General features: G+C 49.7%; 2 protein-coding genes across 3 annotated transcripts in view; one reads left to right on the top strand and one right to left on the bottom strand.

Annotated features, from left to right (window-relative positions):
- TJP3 (tight junction protein 3) overlaps positions 1–17902 on the top strand; it is a 38113-nt gene extending 20211 nt beyond the window's left edge. For both annotated transcript variants that reach the window (XM_006868946.1, XM_006868945.1), the window contains 13 exons: positions 529–595; positions 751–907; positions 1392–1500; positions 2291–2528; positions 4086–4297; positions 12862–12957; positions 13532–13602; positions 13933–14143; positions 14219–14319; positions 14935–15084; positions 15139–15273; positions 17368–17414; positions 17800–17902. In XM_006868946.1, the coding sequence (XP_006869008.1) occupies positions 529–595; positions 751–907; positions 1392–1500; positions 2291–2528; positions 4086–4297; positions 12862–12957; positions 13532–13602; positions 13933–14143; positions 14219–14319; positions 14935–15084; positions 15139–15273; positions 17368–17414; positions 17800–17902 (1697 nt within the window). The remainder of the gene's footprint in view (positions 1–528; positions 596–750; positions 908–1391; positions 1501–2290; positions 2529–4085; positions 4298–12861; positions 12958–13531; positions 13603–13932; positions 14144–14218; positions 14320–14934; positions 15085–15138; positions 15274–17367; positions 17415–17799) is intronic.
- A 345-nt stretch (positions 17903–18247) lies between these two features.
- Positions 18248–23162, bottom strand: part of APBA3 (amyloid beta (A4) precursor protein-binding, family A, member 3) — a 7798-nt gene continuing 2883 nt past the window's right edge. The window contains exons 3-10 of the mRNA XM_006868944.1: positions 20715–20860; positions 20512–20598; positions 20262–20423; positions 19688–19867; positions 19387–19599; positions 18621–18740; positions 18402–18542; positions 18248–18319 (exon numbers count right to left, since the gene is read on the bottom strand). Coding sequence (XP_006869006.1) covers positions 18248–18319; positions 18402–18542; positions 18621–18740; positions 19387–19599; positions 19688–19867; positions 20262–20423; positions 20512–20598; positions 20715–20860 — 1121 coding nt within the window. The remainder of the gene's footprint in view (positions 18320–18401; positions 18543–18620; positions 18741–19386; positions 19600–19687; positions 19868–20261; positions 20424–20511; positions 20599–20714; positions 20861–23162) is intronic.

The following is a 23162-nucleotide window of genomic DNA, read 5'->3' as shown; positions in this document are numbered from 1 at the left end:
CATACTGACCCTGTAAAGGGTTTCCAAAGAGCAAGTGGTGAGCTTGAACCACCAACCTTGCATATCAAACAACTTTTCAGTCTGATGCATTAGCCACAGTGCCACACCAGGACTCCAACAATGTGTGTGTATGTATAGAAAAAGTGTGTATTCACACACATATACACACACAGAGATTTATTTTAAGGGTCTGAAAAGTCCAAAATCCCTAGGTCAGACAGCAGATTGGAAAGTGACAGGGTTTCTGCGCTTCAGTCTGGAGGCACAATTCTTTCTTCTGGAACCCTGTTTTTGCTCGAACAGCCTTTACCTGATTGGATCATGCCCACCCACATTGTGGAGGATGATCCACTTTATTCACGTCAACGGATTTCTCTGTTAATCACATCTCTTGTTAAATACATTCACAGCAATATCTGGACCAGCTGGCTACCAGAGACCAGACAAATGGACATACCCCCAAAGCAAAAGTGTGGAGATTCAGCTGAGCCTGTGGGATTAGGAACAAAACAGTCTTTTCTCTTCCAGACTCTCCCCAAGAAACCAGCTATGACATCTACCGGGTACCCAGTGGCCAGAACATAAGGGATCATGGGTACGTACCCCCTAAACCCAAGGCATCCACATTTTTACTTCCTTCCCAACTTACTGTGTTACCCTGGGACCACCTTGTGGGGCTGGCTGGGAAACGGAGGCCTGGGAAAGCAGCCCCCTTAGCCTGTCTGTCTGACCCATCTCCTGCTATCACAGGTATAGTCCTGATGCACGGGTGGTCTTCTTCACCAAGGGGGCCAACATTGGGCTGCGGCTGGCTGGGGGCAACGACGTGGGCATCTTCGTGTCAGGGGTGCAGGCGGGCAGTGCGGCTGATGGGCAGGGCATCCAGGAGGGGGACCAGATCCTGCAGGTGAGCTGGGGGGTGTCCATGTCTGCTGTGCGCAAGTATCTTACTGACTCCCTGTCTCTGTGTCCTCAGTCCGTGGTCATTTCTGCGCTGTAACCTCTCCTCATGACCTGGGTCACCAGCTTGTTGTCAAGGTCACGACCTTGTTTTATTGTAGGTCATTCTCTTGTTAGAGTCATGACCTTGCTGTAGTCTAGGTCACAATCTTGCTGTCTGGGTCATGTCCTTATTGTATTCAGAGTCAATAGCTTGTCTGGGTCACGACCTTGCTGTCTGGGTCATGACCTTGTTTTCTGGGTCACAGCCTTGATGTGGGAGCTGCCCTCAATGTATTGCTATCATAAGGTGACGACATCACAACTACCCTCCCCGCCCCCCAGGATACTGGGGAACAACTGGGATAGGCTTTGTCCTGACGAAAGTCTGGGATGCCCAGCTGGGGTACTACCTGGTACTACGTCCCTTCCTGGCACCCCCTTCCTGGCAGGTGAATGACATGCCCTTCCGGAACCTGACGAGGGAGGAGGCTGTGCAGTTCCTGCTGGGACTGCCCCCAGGCGAGGAGGTGGAACTAGTGATGCAGCGGAAGCATGACAGTGAGTGTGCACTGTGTGCATCTATGCACGTGGACTGGCATGTGTGTGTGTTGTGTGTGCATGTGCCTCTGGACATGCACATGTATGACTGTGTGTGTGCAGACACGTGTGTGTGGATACACATGTGTGCATGTATTGTGTGTAACTTGTATGTGTGGACCTGTTGGTGTGTGTGTACAATGTACCATGTGCACAGTAGTGTATGTCGGTGTGCGTGCACATACATGTATGTGCACATACAGTGTTACATGCATGTATGCACACCTCCGTGCAATGTGCATGTGTACTGCGTGCTTATGTATCTGTACTATGTACACATGCCTGCACTTGTGCACAATCCTTGTATACACACGTACCACGTGTACACGCGTCTATATATATGTGAATGACTGTGCGTATCTGTGTACTTGTGTCCACATGTATGTGAACATAATGAGCATGCATGTGTGTCTATGTGCATATGCACACACCGTGTCAATGTATGTGTACAGGTATATGCACGTCACATGTCTGTGCATGTGAACATGTATCCATGTGTAGGTGTGTGCACATGTATGTGGAGATACTGTGTGTGCACATGTGTTTGGATATGCCCTATGTGCATGTGTATATGTGTCCTAGCCAGAAAGTCCCTACCCTGGCGGCCCAGTGGTGAGCACTGGAATGTGTACCTTCTGTCCATCCCTGCCCCTAGCTCTCAGACCCCAGTGTGTCCCCATGGTGGTCCCTGGGGGCAGGTGAAGCCCGCCAGTAAAGGGTGGCTCACATGGCTTTCCTCTGTTCCCTGCAGTCTTCCAGAAGATGGTGCAGTCCCGTGTGGGTGATTCCTTCTACATACGAACCCACTTCGAGATGGAGCCCAGTCCCCCACATGGCCTGGGCTTCACGCGTGGCGATGTCTTCCACGTGGTGGATACATTGTACCCAGGCTCCGGGCAGAGCCATACCCGAGGGGGCCACTGGCTAGCAGCCCGCATGGGTCGGGACCTCCAGGAGCAGGAGCGAGGGACCATTCCCAACCAGAGCAGGTGGGTGGGTGCCACGCCTGCCTCTGCCCTACCGGCCTCCCCACTCAGAGGTTCCCCAGTGGGAAGGGGCACAGTATCAATATTTCGCAACACCAATAGGGAGGCGTGCCAAGGGCCCAGGCTGCATACAGTCGGCACTTGCCTGAGTCTCTGATGGCTGTGTTAATGGATGCCACCATCTTGTTACTGTTGAATCCATTCTAATGCAGCACCCCACAAGTGCAGAGTAGAACCATACTCCATATGGTGACCTTTCAGAAGCAGACAGCCAGACCTTTCTTCCTCAGTGCCACCCACATGTAGATTAGTGTTGTTGTTATGCGCAGTCAGGTCAGTTCTGACTGACCCTACGTACAGCAGAACCAAGCACTGTCCAGTCCTGCACCATCCTTACAATTGTTATGTTTGAGCCTGTTTTGTTGTTACTGTGACAATCTGTCTCGTAGGGGTTCTTCCTCTTTTTCACTGACCCTCTATTTTACCAAGCATGATGTCCTTCTCCAGGGACTGGTCCCTCCTGACAACGTGTCCAAAGTGCATAAGACAAAGTCTCACCTTCCTCCCTTCTAAGGAATATTCTGGCTGTACTGCTTCCAACACAGATTTGTTTGTTCTTCTGACAGGTCCTGGTATAAATACTATTCTTCATTTACACCATTTGTTGTTGTTGTGAAGTGCCGTTGAGTCGGTTCTGACCCATAGCGACCCTGTGTAGGGTTTCCGAGGAGCAGCTGGTGAGCTTGAACTGCCGACCTTGCAGTTCAAATGGCTTTGCAGTCTGGCGCATTAACCCACAGCACCACACCAGGATTCCTATTGTTGTTGTTAAGTGCTAGCAAATTGTTTCTGACTCATAGTGACCTTGTATGGGGTTTCTGAAACTATAAATCTCTGGGGGAGCAGAAAGTCTCCTCTTTCTCCCACAGAGAGACTTGTGGGCTCGAACCACTGACCTTGTGGTTTGTAGTCCAATGCTTTTCCTACAGAGCCACCACATTCCTTACGTACACCACAGAGTGCAAGCTGTTTGCACTGCCTAGGAATCTGTTCTGGGGCCGTTCTGCTTTGTAACACATGGGGGTACTGTGATGGTCATTATATTGAGCCCATCTGGCCATTGAGTCCTAATATGGCGCTGTAGGATCAGAACTGGACTGCGAACCACAAGGCCTGTAGTTCAAACCTATCAGCTGCTCCTAGGAAACCCTATATGGGGTTGTTATGACTCAGAACCAATTCGACGGCACTTAACAACAACCACATGGCGCTGTAGGATGAGCACTAGACTGGTAACTGAAAAGTTGGCAGTTCAAACCCACCAGGCACTCTTGGGAACTCTACACATGGTCGCTATGAATGGGAACGGACCCAAGGCAATTAACAACCCAGCGGTCAGGGACCATTTGCCATCTCAGAATCCCCACCTTAATCACACCTGCAAAGCCTATTGTCATGGAAAATACCGGAAGTCACAGGTTCCAGAGACTAGGATGTGGGCATTTGTGGGGACCAGCACTGTGTAGGCCACAGCATCTAATAGGCCTCTCTCCTCCTTAGGGCAGAGCAGCTGGCCAGTCTGGAGGCTGCCCAGAGGGCTGTGGGGGTCGGGCCCGGCTCTTCGGCCAGTTCCAACGCAAGAGGAGAATTCTGGCGGCTGCGGGGTCTTCGTCGTGGAGCCAAGAAGACCACCCACCAGAGCCGCGAGGACCTGTCAGCTCTGACCAAGCAGGGTCACTACCCGCCCTATGAGCGAGTGGTGCTGCGAGAAGGTAGGGCCCGGCACAAAAACAAGGGTGTAGGGGGTCCTCAGAAAGGAAGTCCTGGGCCACCTGGGATCTTTAAAAACTACAATCCCCATAATCCCTTGCCAGTGACTACCCATTGTTGTCAGAGTAGAACTGTGTTCTATAGAGTTTTCAGTGGCAGGTTTTTTAGAGGCAGATCACCAGGCCTTTCTTCCTAGTCTCAGTTTGGAAACCACTGAAATCCATCCACCACAGGTGACTCTTCTGGTATGTGAAACACATCAGCTTCCAGCTTCACATTCACAACAACACATTAGCCACCACAGTATGGCACACTGATGGAGTGTGGACCAACAGAAGAAGAAAAAAGTGCCCGTAGCCTTCCCATTGATTCTGACTCCTAGCAGCTCGCTAGGACAGAGTAGAGCTGCCCCAGGGGGGTTCCAAGGCTGTAAATCTTGACAGAAGTCCACTGCCTGTTTCTCCTGAGGAGAGGCTGCTGGGTTTGAATTACCATTCACCTTCGGATTAGCAGCTGAGCACTTAACCATTCCCCACCAGAACTCCTTGCTGATGTTGTTACTGTTAAGTGCTGTTGAGTCAGTTCTGACTCACAGGGACCCTTTCTGTATAGGGTTTTCAAAGAGCGGCTGATGCGTTTGTACTGCTGACCCTGTAGTCTATCACATTAACCCGCAGTGCCACACCAGGGCTCCCTTGCAGATTGTACTTGTTGAACAAATAAATGCATTGGCCTGGAAGAGGATATCCTCCTAGCCAGCCACACCCCTTAAAAAACTGAAAAGCTCCCCAAACAAGAGTCCATTCCTACCCATGAACCAGCGTGGAGCTGTTCTATATAGCATCTTTATTACTTCCATGATGAAAACGTGCACATCAAAACCTTCACCAACTCATCAGTTTCTCCGGGTACAACTCGATAATATTCTCATCCTTCTTTTCCTAATGATTTCTACCATCATGAGCGTCAACCTAGCCCCCAGACAACGACTCTTCCTCCCTCCCTCCCCTGGTTAACACGAGTCATGTTTGGTTTCTATCTGTTGGTTTATTGCATAGAGGTGGGTTCAGACAGTCTTTGTCCTCTGGGGACTGACAGATTTTGCTCCATATCACGTGCCCAAGATTCATCCACACTGTGGCATCCACACTTTGGTACTCTTTAGAGCTGAGGAGTATTCCGTGGGGTGGACGGACCATTCATCTGTGGATAGACGTTTTGTTGGTTTCACCTTTTGTTGTTGTTATGTGCCGTGGAGCCGGTTCCGACTCATAGCAACCCTGCACCGGGTTTCCGAGGCTGTAAATCTTTATGGGAGTGGAAAGCCTCATCTTTCTCCCGCGGAACAGCTGGTAGTTTTGAACTGCTGACCTTGAGGTTTGCAGCCCGATTCATAACCACTATGCTACCAGAGCTCCACCCTTTAGCTGTTGGGAAAAGTGTTGTAATGCTCCATAGCATTTCTAGTGATAGAGATTTTGGAAGTAGATTTTTTTAAAAAACAACTTTATTCTAAGTTGCCTCTGGGTAGACTTGAACTTCCAACCTTTCCGTTAGCAGTGAGCACAAATTAGCCATTTACACCTCCTGGGGACTTCCCTTCAATGCTGAAAACTACCCATGTGTTTACCTACACCCTGTCTCCAAACACTGTATCCTTACATCTCTTCTTCCACAGAAAACGGGCACCTAGGGTTATTTTAGGGAACAGAGAGATAGAGAAGGGTTTTATTCCTTGGAACTAATTATCATTTCCAGTAGAAATACAATGTGAGCCACATACAAGGAGGCTTGAAAAGGTTCATGGAAAGATTGAATGAAAAGATCGTGGACATTTTCCATGAACTTTTCTCATGCATCATCTGCAGAAGTGAATTAACTTCAGAGTCATTGAGGTTAATTTTGGTGATCTGTTTTGTCAATCTGTGCGACAGTTTGAGGAATATTCTGTCTCTTTTCTGTTTGTAAATTCAGTCTCTATTGAACAGTTTTGGTTGGGACTATGAATTTTGGGGACTCCGTGTTGGTATTTCAAGGGAAGAAATTCTAGGAGCCTTGGTGGCGCTGTAGGGTAACCACTGGACTGCTAACCACAACGTCGGCAGTTTAAACTCACCAGTTGCTTGAGGGATAAGGATGAGGCTTTCTGCTCTCATAAACAATTGTAGCCTCAGAACCCCATAGAGTCACTGAGTCGGAACTGACTTGATGACACACAACAGCCACAAAACATGTCAACCCTATGATTCCAATGGACAATCCATGAAAAGATTCTCATCAGTGGCATTTCCTGTTTTTTAATGTGCTCAGTCTCAGAGATGGGATTGGGGTGTGTTTTATCCCGGGAGCACACATGAATTGGGACCTGCTGCATTTCAATGTTTTCACATCCACATGTGGCCAGCAGCCGCCACACCCAACACAACAGTGGGAATGGGGGATACATTCAAGGGGGTGGCACCAAACACTCTCAGTGCCATAGCTCCCAGCATCTCAGCAACACGTTCGTCACCACAAGACACCACGCTGACAGATATGTGTCAATCATAGAAGTATTATCTGATTCTAAGAGTATGAGGTGTCTAGAATAAGTACATCCAGAGAGACCGGAAGTAGATTAGTAGTTGCCAAGTGATTATGAGGAAGCCATGCTGGTGCTGTAGGATAAGCATTGGACTGCTAACTGCAAAGTCGGCAGTTCAGACCCACCAGTCACTCCTCATGAGAAAGATGAGACTTTCTGCTCCTATAAAGATTTACAGCCTCAGAAACCCTGTACAGGGTCCCTGTACTGAGGGGTTCATTGGGAGAGGGCGACAGGGAGCAACTGTTGAGACCATGAATGTATTCTGGACCTAGGTGATGCTGGTAGTGGGTACCACTGAATTGTACGCTTTAAATTAAGCGGTTAAGCTTAATTAAGCGGTAATTAATTGTACAGTTAAGATGGTCAATTTGATGTCATGTGCATTTTGCCACAATGAAATAATACCAATAATACAGACACACAAAATTCAGCACTTAGGTTTCTTTACCTGAGAGTGTTGTTGTTGTTGTCGTTATGTGCCGTGGAGTCCTGAGAGTGTGGGAGAAAGAAAACAATCTCCTCTGGTTTTCAGGAAGGGAAGAGATTAAGCTCTTGATAATAGTCTCAGGGAAGAAGGATTAAACACCAGGTGCCAAGGCCTTAAAGAGAAATCTGCAAAAGGGGTGGGATAGCAGATCCCCAGGACAGAGCAGGTTAATATTCAAAGCTCTAGAATGCAGTTCTTCCGGCTGCTGCCCCCAATGTCAAGCTTAAAAAATACAGAAGCCACGGCATTTACTTTCTACCAATGGACGTGATGAAATGAAATCGCGATGTATCCAGTTTGTAAGAGACCAAGAAAAGAAAGGCTTAAAGAAATAAGGAAAAGGAGAAGGGCCAGGTGCCCAGAGGGGCCTGGGTAACTGCTGATGTTAACTGGAGATCCTATGCACAATGGAAAGCAACTACTGCGCCCTATAGGGTTTTCTTTCTTCTTTTTAAAAATAATCAATTATATTTATTAGTAAATTACCTAAGAATTAATAAGTAAAGTCAATGCAATTTGGCAACATGAGAAACATAAAAGAAGAGTTCAACGGTAGTGTTAAGTTTGAGAACTGGAGGGAAGTAATGCTAATTGAGAAAGTGGATCTTAACCAAGATAATAATTTCAGATTTAGATATATTCTACCTGAGAGGCAATAGGACCCACTAACAACAGTGGGAGTCTTTGTGTGGTGCTGTGGGTTAATGCATCACACTGCAAAGCTGTTTGAACTGCAAGGTTAGCGGTTCAAGCTCACCAGCTGCTCCTCGGAAACCCTATCCAGGGTCGCTATGGGTTGGAATCGACTCGACGGCACTTAACAACCATATTTCAAGTTTTTTCAAGATGCTGTTGCACGCTTCTTAGACAACAGGATAAGGTAAACATGACTTTTATAAGCCCTGGGAAACAAAGAGCCTTGGTAGGTAGCGTAGTGGGTTATGTGTTGGACTGCTAACCTCAAGGTCAGCAGTTTGAATTCACCAGTCACTGTGGAAGAAAGGTGAGACTTTCTGCTCCCATGAAGATTTACAGCCTTGGGAACCCTACACAGGGTCACTAGGAATCAGAACCGACTTGGCATGCAATGGCAGCGGCAGTAAACCTGGGGAACAAAACAATTCATTGTGATGTTCTGGAATCGAACCCACAATATCACCAAGGTTTATGCCTGAACTTGGAGTAGGCCCCTTGTGTGTGTCAATTGTCCAGCTGCTGACAGGGTCACTATGGGTTGGAACCAACTCGATGACACTTAACAACAACAACAACAACAATGAAAGAATGGAGCTCAGGTGGTGCGATGGGTTAAGTGTCAGGCTGCGAACTGCAAGGTCAGCGGTTCAAACCCACAAGCTGTTTCTCGGGAGAACAATGAGGCTATCTTCTGTAAAAATTCAGTCTCAGAAACCCCATGGACTCGTTAAACGCCAGCAAGTCAGTTTCAACTCATAACGACCCTCCCCTGTCTAGGGTTTTCAAGGAGCAGCTGGTGAATTTGAACTGCCGACCTTATGGTTCAAACGGACCTTGGTGTCCAGTGCTTATCATACATCACCAATGACTATGACACCGTGTAAAATGAGGTCGTTTTGTAACTTGGAGTAAGGTGCTCTTTGAAAGTAGGTTCTTAGCCACCCCCCACAGAACCTGAGAGACCAGGATGGGAGGAGGTGCTATCTGTTTTTAACTAATTATTGTGAATTGGGTGAAGGTTTACAAAGTAAAGCCTCAACTTTCCATTCAATAATTCACACCTGTTGTGTCTCATCTCGCTGATGACAATCCACCCCCCCATGCCCTGCCCCTACATATTAAGTATCCCACTTCCTCCCTGTGTCTCCTGTTTCCGTTCCTTCTTTCCCCCCTCCACCCTTCTGAATTTTGGAGTACGTTTTAGGATAAGAACTGGATTGCTAATCGCAAGGTCGGCAGTTCAAACCCACCAGCCACTCATTGGAGAAAGATAAGGCTTTCTGCTCCTGTAAAGATTTACAGCTTCAGAAGCTCTGTACAGGGTCAGAGCCAACTTGGTAGCAGTGGATGATAACATTTCAAGGAATGGGTCCCAGGTCTGGGGGAGATCGTATTCATTCTTTGGTTGTAAAACTGGCAAGACGTTTGTTTAGCCTTCTGGAAGGATTTATATACATTTAAAAAGAGGCCTAGAAAGAATTTCCATCGACAAGTTGTTTAAAGTCAGTGTTTTAAAAACAAGGGCAGGGGAGCATCTCCCGTTTTGTACCAGGAGAAGTTTTGTATGTTTTTTTCTCTATTTATATCTACCCTTACAATGCCCACTTCCTTCCCTTCCCATCTTGATACTCTCCCTACCTAGTTCCTCATCAGTGAAAAGGTTGATCCGTTAGTCCAGGGTTGACAGACTTTTCCTATAAAGGGCCAAACTGTAACTATTTTAGGTTTTGTGATCCAGGTAGCCTCTGTGGTAATCAAATCCATCAGAAAGTAGCCTTTGTTGTTGTTGTTAAGTGCCGTTGAGTCGATTCCGACCCATAGCGACCCTGTACAGGGTTTCCGAGGAGCAGCTGGTGAGTTTGAACCGCCGATCTTGCAGTTCAAATGGCTTTGCAGTCTGGCACATTGACCCAGTGGCACACCTGGACTCCATGGTGGCTCTGTGCCGTCATTGGTTCCTACTCATAGCGACCCTGTACAGGGTTTCCGAGGCTGTAAATCTTTATGGGAGCAGAACGCCTCATCTTTCTCCCGCGGAACAGCTGGTAGTTTCGAACTGCTGACCTTGTGGTTCGCAGTCCAATTCGTAACCACTCTGCTACCAGAGCTCCTTACCTGGACTCCATAGACACTATGTAAACAAATGGACATGACTGTGTACCAATAAAACTTTATTTACAAAAACAATGTGGGCCGGACTGTGCCCATGGGCTGATGTTAAGTAAGTTCAGTTGCTTTAACAGAGATCCAAAATAACAGCAACATAAACTAAATTTATTTTTTAAGAAACTATTCTAGTGTGAGGAGTACACTGACCTGGTGCTTTTCTGGACTTTGGCTTGGAACATCTTGTTTTCCTGTCCTGTCTTCATGGCCCTAGACGGTTCACCCACATTCACAAGGAGAGGGAAGGAGAAACAAGGCTGGCAGGGCTGCATTCCCTTAAAGAATGTACTCCAGAATTGCATACATCAATTCAGCTTGCATCCCACCTGGCCAAAATTTAGTCACATGACCACAGCTAGTTGCAAGGGGTGCTGGGAGATGTAGTATTTAGCCTTGCTGTGTTATGGTTAAAGAAAAAAAACAACAACACACACACACACACACACAAAAAAAAAAACCCTCCAGTCTGGTCATCCTGCCGCCTAAGGAACATTCTGGCTGTACTTCTTCCAACACAGATTTGTTTGTTCTTCTGGCCGTCCATGGTACTTTCAGTATTCTTCTCCAACACTTAAATACATCAATTCTTCTATAATCTTTCTTGTTCATTTTCCAAACTTTCACATGTATATGTTGTTATTGTTACATGCTGTCAAGTCATTTCTGACTCATAGCGACCCTGTATAGGGTTTCTGAGGAGTGACTGGTGAGCTTGAACTGCCGACCTTGTGGTTCAAACCAACCCTACAGTCCAGCACATTAACCCACAGTGCCATACATGCATATGAGGTGATTGAAAATACCATGTCTTGGTTAGGTGCACCTTAGTTCTCAAACTGATATCTTTGCTCTTGAACACTTTAAAGAGGTCTTGTGCAGCAAATTTGCCTAATGCAATAATACATCATTTGATTTCTTAACTGCTGCTTTCATGAGTGTTGATTATGGATTCAAGCAAAATGAAAGTCTTTGACATCTTCAATCTTTTCTCCATTTATCATAATGTTATTTATTGGTTCAGTTGTGAGGATTTTTGTTTTCTTTACATGGAGGTAGTCTTTGATCTTCATCAGTATTTTAAGTCCTCTTCACTTTCAGCAAGTAAGGTTGTATCATCTGCATACGCAGGTTGTTAATGAGTGTTCCTCCAATCCTGATGCCACGTTCTTCTTCATATAATCCAGCTTCTTGGATTATTTGCTCAGCATATAGACTGAATAAGTAAGGTGAAAAAATACAACCCTGGTGCATACTCTTCCAGATTTTAAACCATTTAGTATCTCCTTATTCTGTCCTAACAAATGCCTTTTGGTCTACGTACAGGTTCCTCATGAGGACAATTAAGCATTCTAGAATACTTATTCTTTGCAACGTTATCTATAGTTTGTCATGATCCACACAGCCTTTGTATAGTTAAGAAAACACAGGCAGACATCGTTCTGCTATTCTCTGCTTTCAGTGAGATCCCTAGTTCCACATCCTCTTCTGAATTTGGCTTGAGTTTTTGGCAATTCCCTGTTGATGTGATGTTGCAGCCATTTTTGAGTTATCTTCAGCAAAATTTTACTTGCATGTGATATTAATAGTATTGTTGGATGATTTCTGCATTCCACTGGGCAACCTCTCTTTGGAATGGGCACAAATATGGCTCTCTTCCAGTCAGTAGACAAATTTCTTGGCATACATGAGTGAGTGCCTCCAGTTTATTGCAATGTTTCATTTTGTATTCCATCAATCCCTGGAGCCTGGTTTTTCACCAATGCCTCAGTGCACCTTAGACTTCTTCATTAGTACCATTGGCTCTTGATCATCTGCTACCTCTTGAAATGGTTGAACAACGACCATTTCTTTTTGGGGCAATGACTCTGTGTATTCCTTCCATCTTCTTTTGATGCTTCCTACATCACTCAATATTTTACCCATAGAATCCTTCAATATTACAAGTTGAGGCTTGAATGTTTTCTTTCAATCCCATCAGCTTGAGAAATGCTGAGCATGTTCTTCCCCTTTGGTTTTCTAACTCAAGGTCTTTGCACATTTCATTATAATTCTTGACTTTGTCATCTCAGGCTGCCCTTTGAAAAATGTTTTCAGCTCGTAGTGACCCTACAAGGCTATACATCTTTATGGGGAACACAACGCTTACCTTTCTCTCATGGAGTGGCTAGTGACTTTGAACTGTTGATCTTGGATTTAGAAGTCCAGTGTTTATCATACAATGCCACCCAGACTGCAGTCAAGTCAGCTCTGACCTCTACTGACCCCATGTAGAAACCCTCACAATCATTGCTGTGTTTGAGTCCATTGTTACGACCACTGTGTCCAACCATCTCATTGAAGGTCTCCCTCGTTTTTGCCGACCTTTACCGTACACCAAGCATGATGTCTTTCTACAGTTATTGGTCCCTCCTAATAACGTGTTCACAGTACATGAGGTGAAATCTTGTCAACTCACTTCTAAGGAGTGTTCTGATTGTACTTCCAAGACAGATTGGTATGTTCTTCTACCGGTCCTTGGCGTATTCAATCTTCTTCGCCAACACTACATAACCCAAAGGCAAAGTGGTTGTCAGTCAAAACTCTAGTGATCTTTGCTGCAAATGGTTTTTGCTCTTCCTTCTGCTCCTCAGCCGGCTTCAAACGCCCGGTGGTGATCCTGGGACCCGTGGCAGATATTGCGATGCAAAAATTGGCTGCTGAGATGCCTGAGCAGTTTGGAATCGCAGGTGAGAAGGTCAGCCCATGGGGCTGAGCAACTTCATGAAAAGGCAGGGATTGATACTACTTGGAGGAGAAGACTTGGCAGCATAGGGCCCGCCAGCCCTCTTTCCAATGCTTGGGCCAGACAACCCCAATCAATCTGGACACTTTTTCTACTTGGATGGTGGTGGTTGGTGGTTATGTGCCGTGGAGTCGGTTCCGACTTGTAGCAACCCTGTATAGGGTTTCCAAGGCTGTAAATCTTTACGGGAGCAGAAAGCCTCATCTTTCTCCTGCTGACTGTGAGATTAGCAGCCCAACTTGTAACCACTACACTATCAGAGCTCCTTTTCTATCTGGATACACCCTCAGAATCCTACTTAACTATGACCAATGGCCAGTAACAGCTGTCTTCTCCTCACAGGCTGAGGTCAGAAAGGGACACAGCACAGCCCCAGGTGATCATGGGAGCTATTGTGGCTGTTAGGATTTCTCTTAAGGGCAATGGGGAACAATGGTGGGTTCTTGAGCAGAGGAGGGACAGGCAGGTTGCTATGTGTCTGAGTAGCTGAAGCTGTTGGTCATCCCTCTTCCTGACAGAGAGCGTGTTGAGGACTGAGAGCCCCTCGAAGATCATTAAACTGGACACTGTGCGGGTGATTGCAGAGAATGTAAGTGGGGTCAGACCGTGAGGCCTATGTGCCTGCCCCATGTCCCTAAAGCACAATTTCCCATAGCTCCCCCTCTTAGAGGCTTTATGACATACGGTCCCAGAGAGGGAGAGAGCCTGCCCATCCTGACACACACCAGCAGGCCTTGGGTAGAGGCTGGGGCTCTAGTGCCCAGGATGCCATAGCCTGAACTTTCACCGACCTCGTCTCCCGACATGCTGGCCTGTGGGTGTGAGAGGCCGCTGTCCACTCTGGCCTCAGACTCTTTGTCTCTCTCTGGTGTGCCTGCATCCATCATCACTCCCATCTCTCCCTTCTTGGCTGGCCCAGGACAAGCACGCACTCTTAGATGTGACGCCCTCGGCGATCGAGCGTCTCAATTACGTGCAGTACTACCCCATTGTGGTCTTCTTCGTCCCGGAGAGCCGCTCGACCCTCAAGGCTCTGCGGCAATGGCTGGCCCCTGCCTCGCGACGTAGTTCCCGCCGCCTCTACGCACAGGCCCAGAAGCTGCAGAAGCATAGTGACCACCTTTTTACAGGTAGGGCTGGAGCTGGGGCTGCTGGGGCCGGCAGGAGGGCAGAGTCCCAGCCAGGCTGACGGTTCCTCCCTGCAGCCACCATCCATCTGCACGGCACCAGTGACTCTTGGTACCAGGAGCTCAAGGCGGCCATCCGAGAGCAGCAGATGCAGCCCGTCTGGACAGCCGAGGACCAGGTGCGTGGGCAGCGGGTCAGCCAGGAATTAGGGCTCAATCAGGGTCAAGGTTCAACCTAGAGTTAGGGTCTTAGCTTAGTACATGGGGCAGACAAATTAGGGGAACTCAGTTCCGGGTCAAGAATTGGGGCTCAGCTCAGAGTTACGAGGCTCCACTTACGGTTAATGCCAGTTTGGTGTCAAGTCAAAACCCAGCCATGGATTCAAGGGCAGAAATCTGCCCTTGGAGGACTTTGGGTTGCCACGAACCCCTTCTTCCAACAAGACCTGAGAATCTATCACTCCATCTCTCTTGATTCTTCCCCACCCGTCTCTGGTCTGTTTTAAGACTAGGGTCCAGGGACAAACTCAGGGCCTTGAACTGTGGAGTTACTCTTAATTGGGTTTGGCCTGAACCCAAGGGTTGGGGGCCAAGTCTTGAATCAAGGGTTAGTGGTCAGTCTCTACCTGGGGCGCGTGTCAAGCCTTACCTTGGGGTTGAAGTTTGGGGCTCTTTGTTGGCTTTGGGATGGAATCTGCAGGCTGGAGTCACAGAGCAAGAGTTGGTTTTGGAACCAAGGATGGACATGGCTGGGGAACGGCTCCAATGTCTCTGCCACTCCTCCCATCCTTCAGGTGGACAGCTCCTCCGAGGACAACCTGGACCTCCCTCTCCGTGGCTTGGCTGACAGCTCAGCCGACCTCAGCTGTGACAGCCGCGTCAACAGTGACTATGAGACAGACGGTGAGGGATACACTGACGGTGAGGGATACACTGATGGTGAGGCATACACCGACGGTGAAGCATACACCGACGGCGAGATGTACGCAGACGGCGAGGCTGGGCCCCGCGTGGACGTGGCCAAGAGGCCCCTAGCAGTACCTGCACTGGCCCGATCCTCAGAGCCCGTGCTGCTGGACGAGCCCCAGAGTCCACGGGACCATGGGAGATCCTCAGCCCACCTGGGAGCCCAGGTAACCAGGTCTGGGGGGTGGGGCACTTACAGTTCAGAGGGCATGCATGGGGAAGCCTGTGTTCTGCAGGGTGTCGGATAGATGATGACATGGCTGTTTGAACCAGTCATAGGCAACTCCAGGAGGGGTGGGTCTTAATGGGCTTTAATATTGTGGGATGACTATAAGAACTGTGTGCCCATCCTGGAGCATTTGACAATTAAAGGTTTATTTGTTGGTAAGTGCTGTCAAGTTGGCCCCGATCCACAGCGACCCTGTGTATTTCCTAGGAGCAGCTAGTGGGTTTGAACTGCTAACCATGCAATTAGCAGTCCAGTGCTTATCTTATAGCGTCATGGCAGAACTCCAATAAGTTTCCTTAGCACTTAGTATATTTGGAGTCCTGGTGTGCGCTTCTCTGCAAGATTGTTTAGAACCGCAAGGCCAGCGTTTCAAGCTCACCAGCCGCTCCTTGGAAACCCTATACAGGGTTGCAGTGAGTCGGAACTGACTCCCCAGCACTTAACAATGTGTGTGTGTGTGTGTGTAGCCCTGGTGGTGATGTGAGCTAAGCATAGAATTGATAACTACAGAGTTGGCAGTTCAAACCCACCAGCCAACTCTGTAGAAAAAAGATGTGGCTGTATGTATCCGTCAAGGTTCATACTGTCAGAAACCGTACAGAGCAGTTCGACTCTGTCCTATAGAGGGTCACTGTGAGTCAGAATCGATTCGGTGGGGTTTTTTGATCGTGGGGTAAGGAGCAAACCAAAGTTCACCAGCTGCTCTATGGAGAAAGATGAGGCTGTTTGCTCTGATAAAGGTTTTGTCTCAGCACACTGGGGAAGAGTTTTGCTCTGTCCTATATGGTCGCCCTGAATCCGAATCCACTTGATGGCAGTGTTTGCTTTCCTTATAGGGTCGAGTCCCTGGGTGGTTGCAAACTGCTCTCTCAGAAGGCAGGCCTTGGAAACCCTGAGTCAGTTCATGGGGTCACTCGGTTGAAACAACTATCCCAACAATGTGGGGTAGCCTCCCCACATGCACATGGTTAACATCCCCAGCTGCTCACCACAAGGCTGACAGTTTAGGTTTACCCAGAGGTACCTGGCAATCTAATTTTAAGAAACCAGTCACTGCCCGCCCCACGGAGCCAGGGTCTATTCTGACACACATGGGCTCACCATGCGTCTGAGTCGATTTAACAGCACCTATTTGTGCGGTGGAGGCCGTGGTGGCTCAGTGGAACAATTCTCACCTTCCATGCAGGAGCCCAGTGGTTCGATTTCCCTCCAGTGTCCCTCATAGGCAGCCACCACCTGTCTGTTTGTGGAGGTTTGTGAACAGGTTTCAGTGGAGCCACTAGACTAAGAGAGCCTAGGAAGAAAGTTCTGGCAACCTGCATCACAACGGTCTGATCTCATTGTGCTCCCGTGTCACCCTGATTCGGGGTCAACTCAACCGCAGCCAATACCATACCCCAGGCTGCCCCAGCATCTAGAGCACTGCTCTCTGAAGGAACAGGTGCCTCTTCCTCCCGATAGTCTCCTGCTCACTCTAGGAGCAGCGTATGGTTACGTGTTGGGCTGCTAACCGCAAGATCAGCTGTTTGAATCTATGAGCTGCTCTGAGGGAGAAAGATAAGGCTTTCTGCTCCCGTAAAGATTTACTGCCTTGGAAACCCTATACAGGGTCACTCACTATGAGCCAGAGCTGACCTGACAAGCCACCACTAGGAAAATATAACAAACGAGTAAATCTGCACTATACCCCACCCCAGGGGCTCAACTGTCCACAGCAGCCTCCTTAGGGAGTAAGTGCGGTTCTGAACACTTTACATGAACTCAGTTCTAAGTTCCTTCTGACAGCTCTCAAGGGCTTTATCAACAAAAACCCCTTTCCTCTCTGGTGACAGGTCTGGTGACCTGTGCCAAGGAACTCTTCTGTCCCAACGTCTGTCTACTCATTTAAAACTAGAGGCCTGCTGTTAGGGGTGGTGGGGCAGAAAGTCTGGGGGTAGCACTACCTGGGGGCAAAGGGACAATGGGGGTGATCATCTAAATGTATTGTCGTTTTGGGGAGACTGTTAACCCTCCTGACTCCCTCTCCCCAAAGGTGGGCAGCCAGAGCCCTCATGGTCAGTGGCGACAAGACAGCATGCGGTAAGAGCCCAGTACTCCAAGCCCCTTGACCCTTTTTTTCCCAGACTTTGCAGAGTGGAGAAGAGACCCAGGTCTATAGTCTACCTTCACGATGCTTCTATAGTTTAGTGGGGGAAACAAGAGGCAGATGGAGAGATCCTGAGCCCTGTGTGCTCAGGATCAAGTGAGTAGGAATCCTGAGAGGATTGGGAAGGCTTTCTGGCCGAGGGGACATTGGTGCTGAGGTTTTGAAGGCTGTATAGGAGTTGAGGCTCTGTCCCTGGATAGCCAGTCTTTTTCCTCTGTGTCCACACTCATGGTGTTTCATGTAGTGCCTGCCTCTGTTCATGGTACTTAAGTCCCATGCCCTCCCTGCCATAGCCTCTACTCCATTTCCAACCCCCAGGACATATGAGCGGGAGGCCCTGAAGAAAAAGTTTACACGAGTCCGAGACGTGGAGTCCTCTGAGGAAGAGGGTTATGATTGGGGCCCGGCCACTGACCTGTGAACCCTCAGAACTGCTGGCTCACCCACTCTCCCTCTTGGTCCCTGGAGCTGGGACCCAGTTTCCTGTACAGAACCTGGAGTCTGCATCCCTCAACCTAATAAACAGAGTATTTCCACAGCATTGGCTTCTAGTGGCTTCCAGGAAGGGGAAGGGGGGGTACTTCTTGCTTGGCTTCACCAATCTCAATTTGACTTTGTCAGTGGATAAACTTTTAATTTGTTACATAGAAAATACCCGTGGGATGAGAATCCTGTGGGCCCCGGTTGGCCCCAAGGGACCGCGGAGGCAACGAGACTTGGGGCCGGCAGAGCTAAGGCACAGCGGTGGGTGAGGGAGCTGCGGGTCTCACAGGTACACAGGCTGTTCCTGGCCCGTGAGCAGGCGGTAGGTGGCGGCAGGCATCGTCTTGATGTAGACCTGGGTGGAGAGTGGAGGACGGCAGCTCAGGGCTGGCCTGGAGCCTACAGGAGGGTGCCCTCAGCTCACCAGCCCCACGCACCTCATTGTGTGCCTCGGTGAGCAACTCGATGATGCGGGCGTGTGGCATGGCCACCACGCTCTGCCCGTTGATCTCGATGATGCGGTGCCCCACACGGACACCTCCGCGCTCGGCGATGCCGCCTCGGAGGAGGCTGCAGATCTGGGGGCAAGAGCGCTGCTCAGGGGGCTGTGCTTGGGGTCACCCAGCCCCCACCCGGCTCCCTGGGCCCAGCCTCACGATGCCGTTCTCCACGCAGAAGCCCAGCTGCTCACGGGTGTGGGGCCGGCGGATGATGGCGGTAGTGACTGGGGGACAGTGGACGATGCTGAGGGTCACTGATGTCTGCGGTTTCACCTCCTACAGGACAGGGGTTGGGTCAGGCACAACTGCCCCATCTGCCAAGGCGCCCAGGGACTTGGTCCCTCCTGCACCTCAGTTTACCCCCCTGCCAAGTGGAGGGTTAAAATCAAAGGTCTAGAATCTAGAAGGATCTTTGAAACGTGGTGAAAGGCAGATTCTGGGGTCAGGTGGCCTTGAGTTGGAGATCCTGTGATTTTTAACCTAGGTGGGACTGCAGGCTAAAGGCAGGTTTATAGTCAAGCCAACCCCCCACCCCTAACTCTCCCCACGCTCAGCAACACAAATGCCTACCACGCTCTCTGACCTGGCGGGTCCCTCCCTGTCCTTGAGCCTCAGTTTCCCCATCTGGGTCATCAGGGGTAAGGCTTGAGCAGAGAGGAAAAGTCGCTGGCTTTAGAGCCAGGTGGTGGGCGTCTTGTGTTATGAGCAAGGTATCCCTGGACCAGTGACTCCCTTTCTCCAGCCTGTTTCCCTAAGTGGACAGTGGGAAGGGAGGGGGTGTATGGCCCCGGGGGCTTGTGGGAAGAGTTAGGGTATCTGTCCCTGGGGCTTGTGGGAGCAGAACTGGCTGAGAGACGAGGTCAGTCAGGGGAGGACCTCTGGGTCTGAGTCATTTGGGGCCTGCAGTCTAGGGAGGACTCACGCGGATGGCGGCCTCACAGGCGGTCAGGGGCAGCCCCACCAGGCTGGCCCCATTGATGGCGGTGAGGCGGTCCCCGATGCTGAGGGCCCCTGAGCGCTCCGCGGGGCCCCCACGCTGCAGGTTGGCGATGACAGCCGTGGGCAACAGGGAGCCCCAGCCCGATTCCACCAGGGCCACACCCAGGCCCTCACCTGGGCGCTTCTTGACCTGCACCTGGTAGGGGACAAAGGTGGCCTGAAGGCGGGTCCAAGGGGTGGCGGCATGCTAGGTGAGGGCAGCGACCTGGCTTGGCCCCACTCACCTCCCGGCAGTTCTCGCTGTTGGAGAAGTGATCCAGGTCCCCATTGTGGAGGTGGCCAGGCCCTGTGGCCCCCAGGTTCTGCCTGGTGGCCGCTTGACTGGGATCGATACCACTTTCCTGCAGGAACTGGTTGTAAGCCACGGAGAAGGCCTGTCCAATGGCCCGCGCAATGAGCTGGGCCTGTGGGAGAGACAGGCAGCCCTCCTCAGGACCCCATATCCTCTGACACCCCAAGAATCCCAGGAGGCAGTCCAGGGATATGTGAGACACTGGGGAGACAGCACATGCAGCAGAGACTTATGGGAGAAACTGGCGGAGAGGCCCCGGGCTTGGTGGGAAGGCGAGAGAGATGGCCTAGGGTCCTCAGGAAAGTCTAGGGGAATAGACTGTCAGGCCCAAAGGCTTATGGGAGGGGTGAGAACATGCTGCTCAGGGGCTGATGGGAAAGGTTAGGGAGATGCTGTCCGCTCTGAGGAATTCTGGGAAAGAAGCAGGGGTGACAGTCACAGCCAGGGTGACCTCCGGGAGAAGTGGGGTCACTCCTGCCCCCAAGATTGCCCACTTGGCTGCTTACATCCTCTGAGTGGAAAACATGGCAGATCATCTTGTAGAGCCGGCGGTCGTGGTCCTGGGGAGCCGGCCGCCGGGCCAGCCTCCGCCGAGCCATGAGCACCAGCACGCTGCCGATGTCAGCGATGTAGGAGATGGTCTGCAGTGCGTGGTCCATCATGGCTTCCTGGGTCGGGGGAGACCAGGCTGGGTGGGCTACGGGCCTCTCCCTCAGCTGGGCCCCCCATGCCCGATGCCAGCCTCTGGCTCTGTACCTGGGAGTCGGTCGTAAGAACCTTGATCCGCTTGGTGGAGACAAAGAGGTCCACGTCCGTCATGGGCTGGGTCTCCCCAGAAGGGGCCTGTGGACAGCGGGGTGGGAGGTGCAGACCCCACAGGCTCTGGGGGTTCAGGACCCACATGCAACCCATCTGCCTGCAGGTCCCTCACCACCCTGTCCACCCAGCCCTGGCTTCACCTTGACGCGATCCATCGCTTCCTGGGCCTGGGCCATGCGGGTGCTGGGGGGCGGGTTCCGCTCGGACAACAGCTGGGTTGAGCCTAAGTACTTGGCCCCGAATATGACACCGTCTAAGAGGTCTTCGTGGTCACAGGGACCGGGTGCTGGGGGCAACAGTGGACGTGGGGTCAGCCTATGGGAGCTGGCCCTGTCCAACCTGCTGGCATTTTGGCTCTAAGGAGTCTAGAAGCATAGAATTCTAGAGCCAGTTCTAGGACCACCCAACAAGATTCCTTATCCTAGAACTACGGGCCAACAGCTCTGCCTTCATCAATCTGCAATGTTAAAGTCAGCTCTGTCCATGATCAAGGCTTCCCAGGCAAAGTGCCCAGTTCTAGAAGTCTCTGAGGACGTCCAGACCATGGATCTAGCACTCCATCACGTTTCTACATGTCCATCACCAGGCGAGCACCAGATGGCTCTGCTCCTCTGTCCAGAAGCCACAACATCCCAGAGCCACAGGCAAGCCCACTCGATGGTTCTGGAACTAGACCATCATGCTCAGTATTCTGGAATTCTTCTCAATCTGCCCAGGATCACAGGACAGAATTCCACACTGTCAGAGCTCCAGCGGGTTCCTCCCGTGCTTCTAGAATTCTCTGCCAGGTCTCAAACCACAGAACTCAGCCAAGGCTTCTAGAAATCTCCGCCACTTCAGAACCAGATTTGCCACTCCAGCATTGGAGAAATGCATACTCATGCTAATGTCTGGTAGGCCTTCCCTAGAATCCCCTCAGCTGAGAACACTCAGCCACACCCTGTCATTCTAAGAACGACCAGAATAGTCTAGACACAACCAGCTGTGATCATAATTCTAGAATCCCCTAACCTAGTCCCAGAAGCATAAAATTTCCACCCTATGGCTATAGAATTATCTGAATAATCTAGAACCAGACAACTCAGTCACTCGCTCTAGAATGTTCTAATCAGTAATCACTCTTGATTTAGATCCACAGGTATAGGCTCCAGTTCTGGACAGCCCTCAGTGATGCCCTTCCTGAACAAATCATTCTGGAGCCAACACCAGGTCCACCCTGGGGTTCTAGAAGTGTGTTCTCCAATATGGTGGCCACCAGCCACAGATACGGCTATTGTGCGTGTGACATGAGGCGGGTCCAGATTAAGACATGCTCCAAGTATAAACTAACTATGCATTGGATGTCAAAGGTTTCAGGTTTCATATAAAAGAAGAACATAAACTGAACTTCCGAGGCAAGATGGCTGAGCAGGCAGAAACTCAGTCGACCCTCTGCAACAGAGACACGGGAGACAGAGTGAGACAGATACACAGGATGATCCTAGAACACTGAGCATCCAGAGGACAGGACTGAGTGCCCGCTGGACGAGGAAGCTGAACAGGAGCAGTTAGAAGGAAAACGGGCAGAGTGGCCCAGCCAGCTTGAGAATTTGCAAGCAGCAATCTACAGTGGCCTGCGGGCACAGGACGGAGCTGGAGGTTGGCTAGAAGTTGGGGGCAGTTCTCCTATGTTCCTATGTTCCTCCCGGCAGCCGGGGTCCTGGTCAAGCCCCACTCTTGCCAACCCAGCAGCCAGTGGTGCCCCTTCCTGTACAGCTTCTGCTCTGCCTGGGATCAGATGCCAGGCACAGTACCCAGTACCCTACTCTGGAAGCATGGGAACCTGCCCTGAACTACACCATGCAAACAATGAACAGAAAACAAGCTTCGTTCACACTGCCAGCTTCTACCACATCCACCAGGAGTCAGGTGGTGAGAACACATGAATAGAGAATCATTAATTAAATGTGAATACGATATACCAGAACGTCTCAAAGAGAAAACAATTATAGCTTACCAACAAGAACAAGAGTGCCTCAAACAAGTGACCAAGTGACAGAATCAGAAAGTGTAATGCCAGAAACGGTTTGGGGACTACCCGATAAGGAATTCAAAAGAATGCTATATAGGCACATTCAACGGATTCAGAGAATGAGAAAACAGCAGAGGAAATCAGACAAAACTACAGAAACATTCAGGAAACAAATTGACAAAACAAATGCAAAAAAAATTTTTTTTTAAACGGGAACCAGACAAAAGTCAGAAAGTCAGAAAATTAACACCAAAACTTCAGAAATAGGTAACAACTGAAAGGGCAAAAAAGTCACACTGACTCAAAGGAAGGTCGAATTACTGAGTTTGAAGAAAAATCAATATTCATCTGCTAGAGGAACAATTAAAAAAAAAATCTGAAGAAAGTCTGAGATTTATATGGGGCACTATCAAGAGCAAAAACTTACATTTGATAGGAGTTCTAGAACAGGAAGAGACAAAACAACCATCAAAAATACTGTCCAAGAGTTGTTGGAAGAAAACTTCCCTAACATGGAAGACGAGAAAACAGACATTCAAGAGTTGTTGGAAGAAAACTTCCCTAACATGGAAGACGA

This window comes from Chrysochloris asiatica, unplaced genomic scaffold, assembly GCF_000296735.1.
Source record: "Chrysochloris asiatica unplaced genomic scaffold, ChrAsi1.0 scaffold00125, whole genome shotgun sequence".
Classification (NCBI taxonomy): domain Eukaryota; kingdom Metazoa; phylum Chordata; class Mammalia; order Afrosoricida; family Chrysochloridae; genus Chrysochloris; species Chrysochloris asiatica.
Note: the sequence above shows the minus strand (reverse complement) of the source record. Positions and strands in the feature narration are given on the sequence as shown.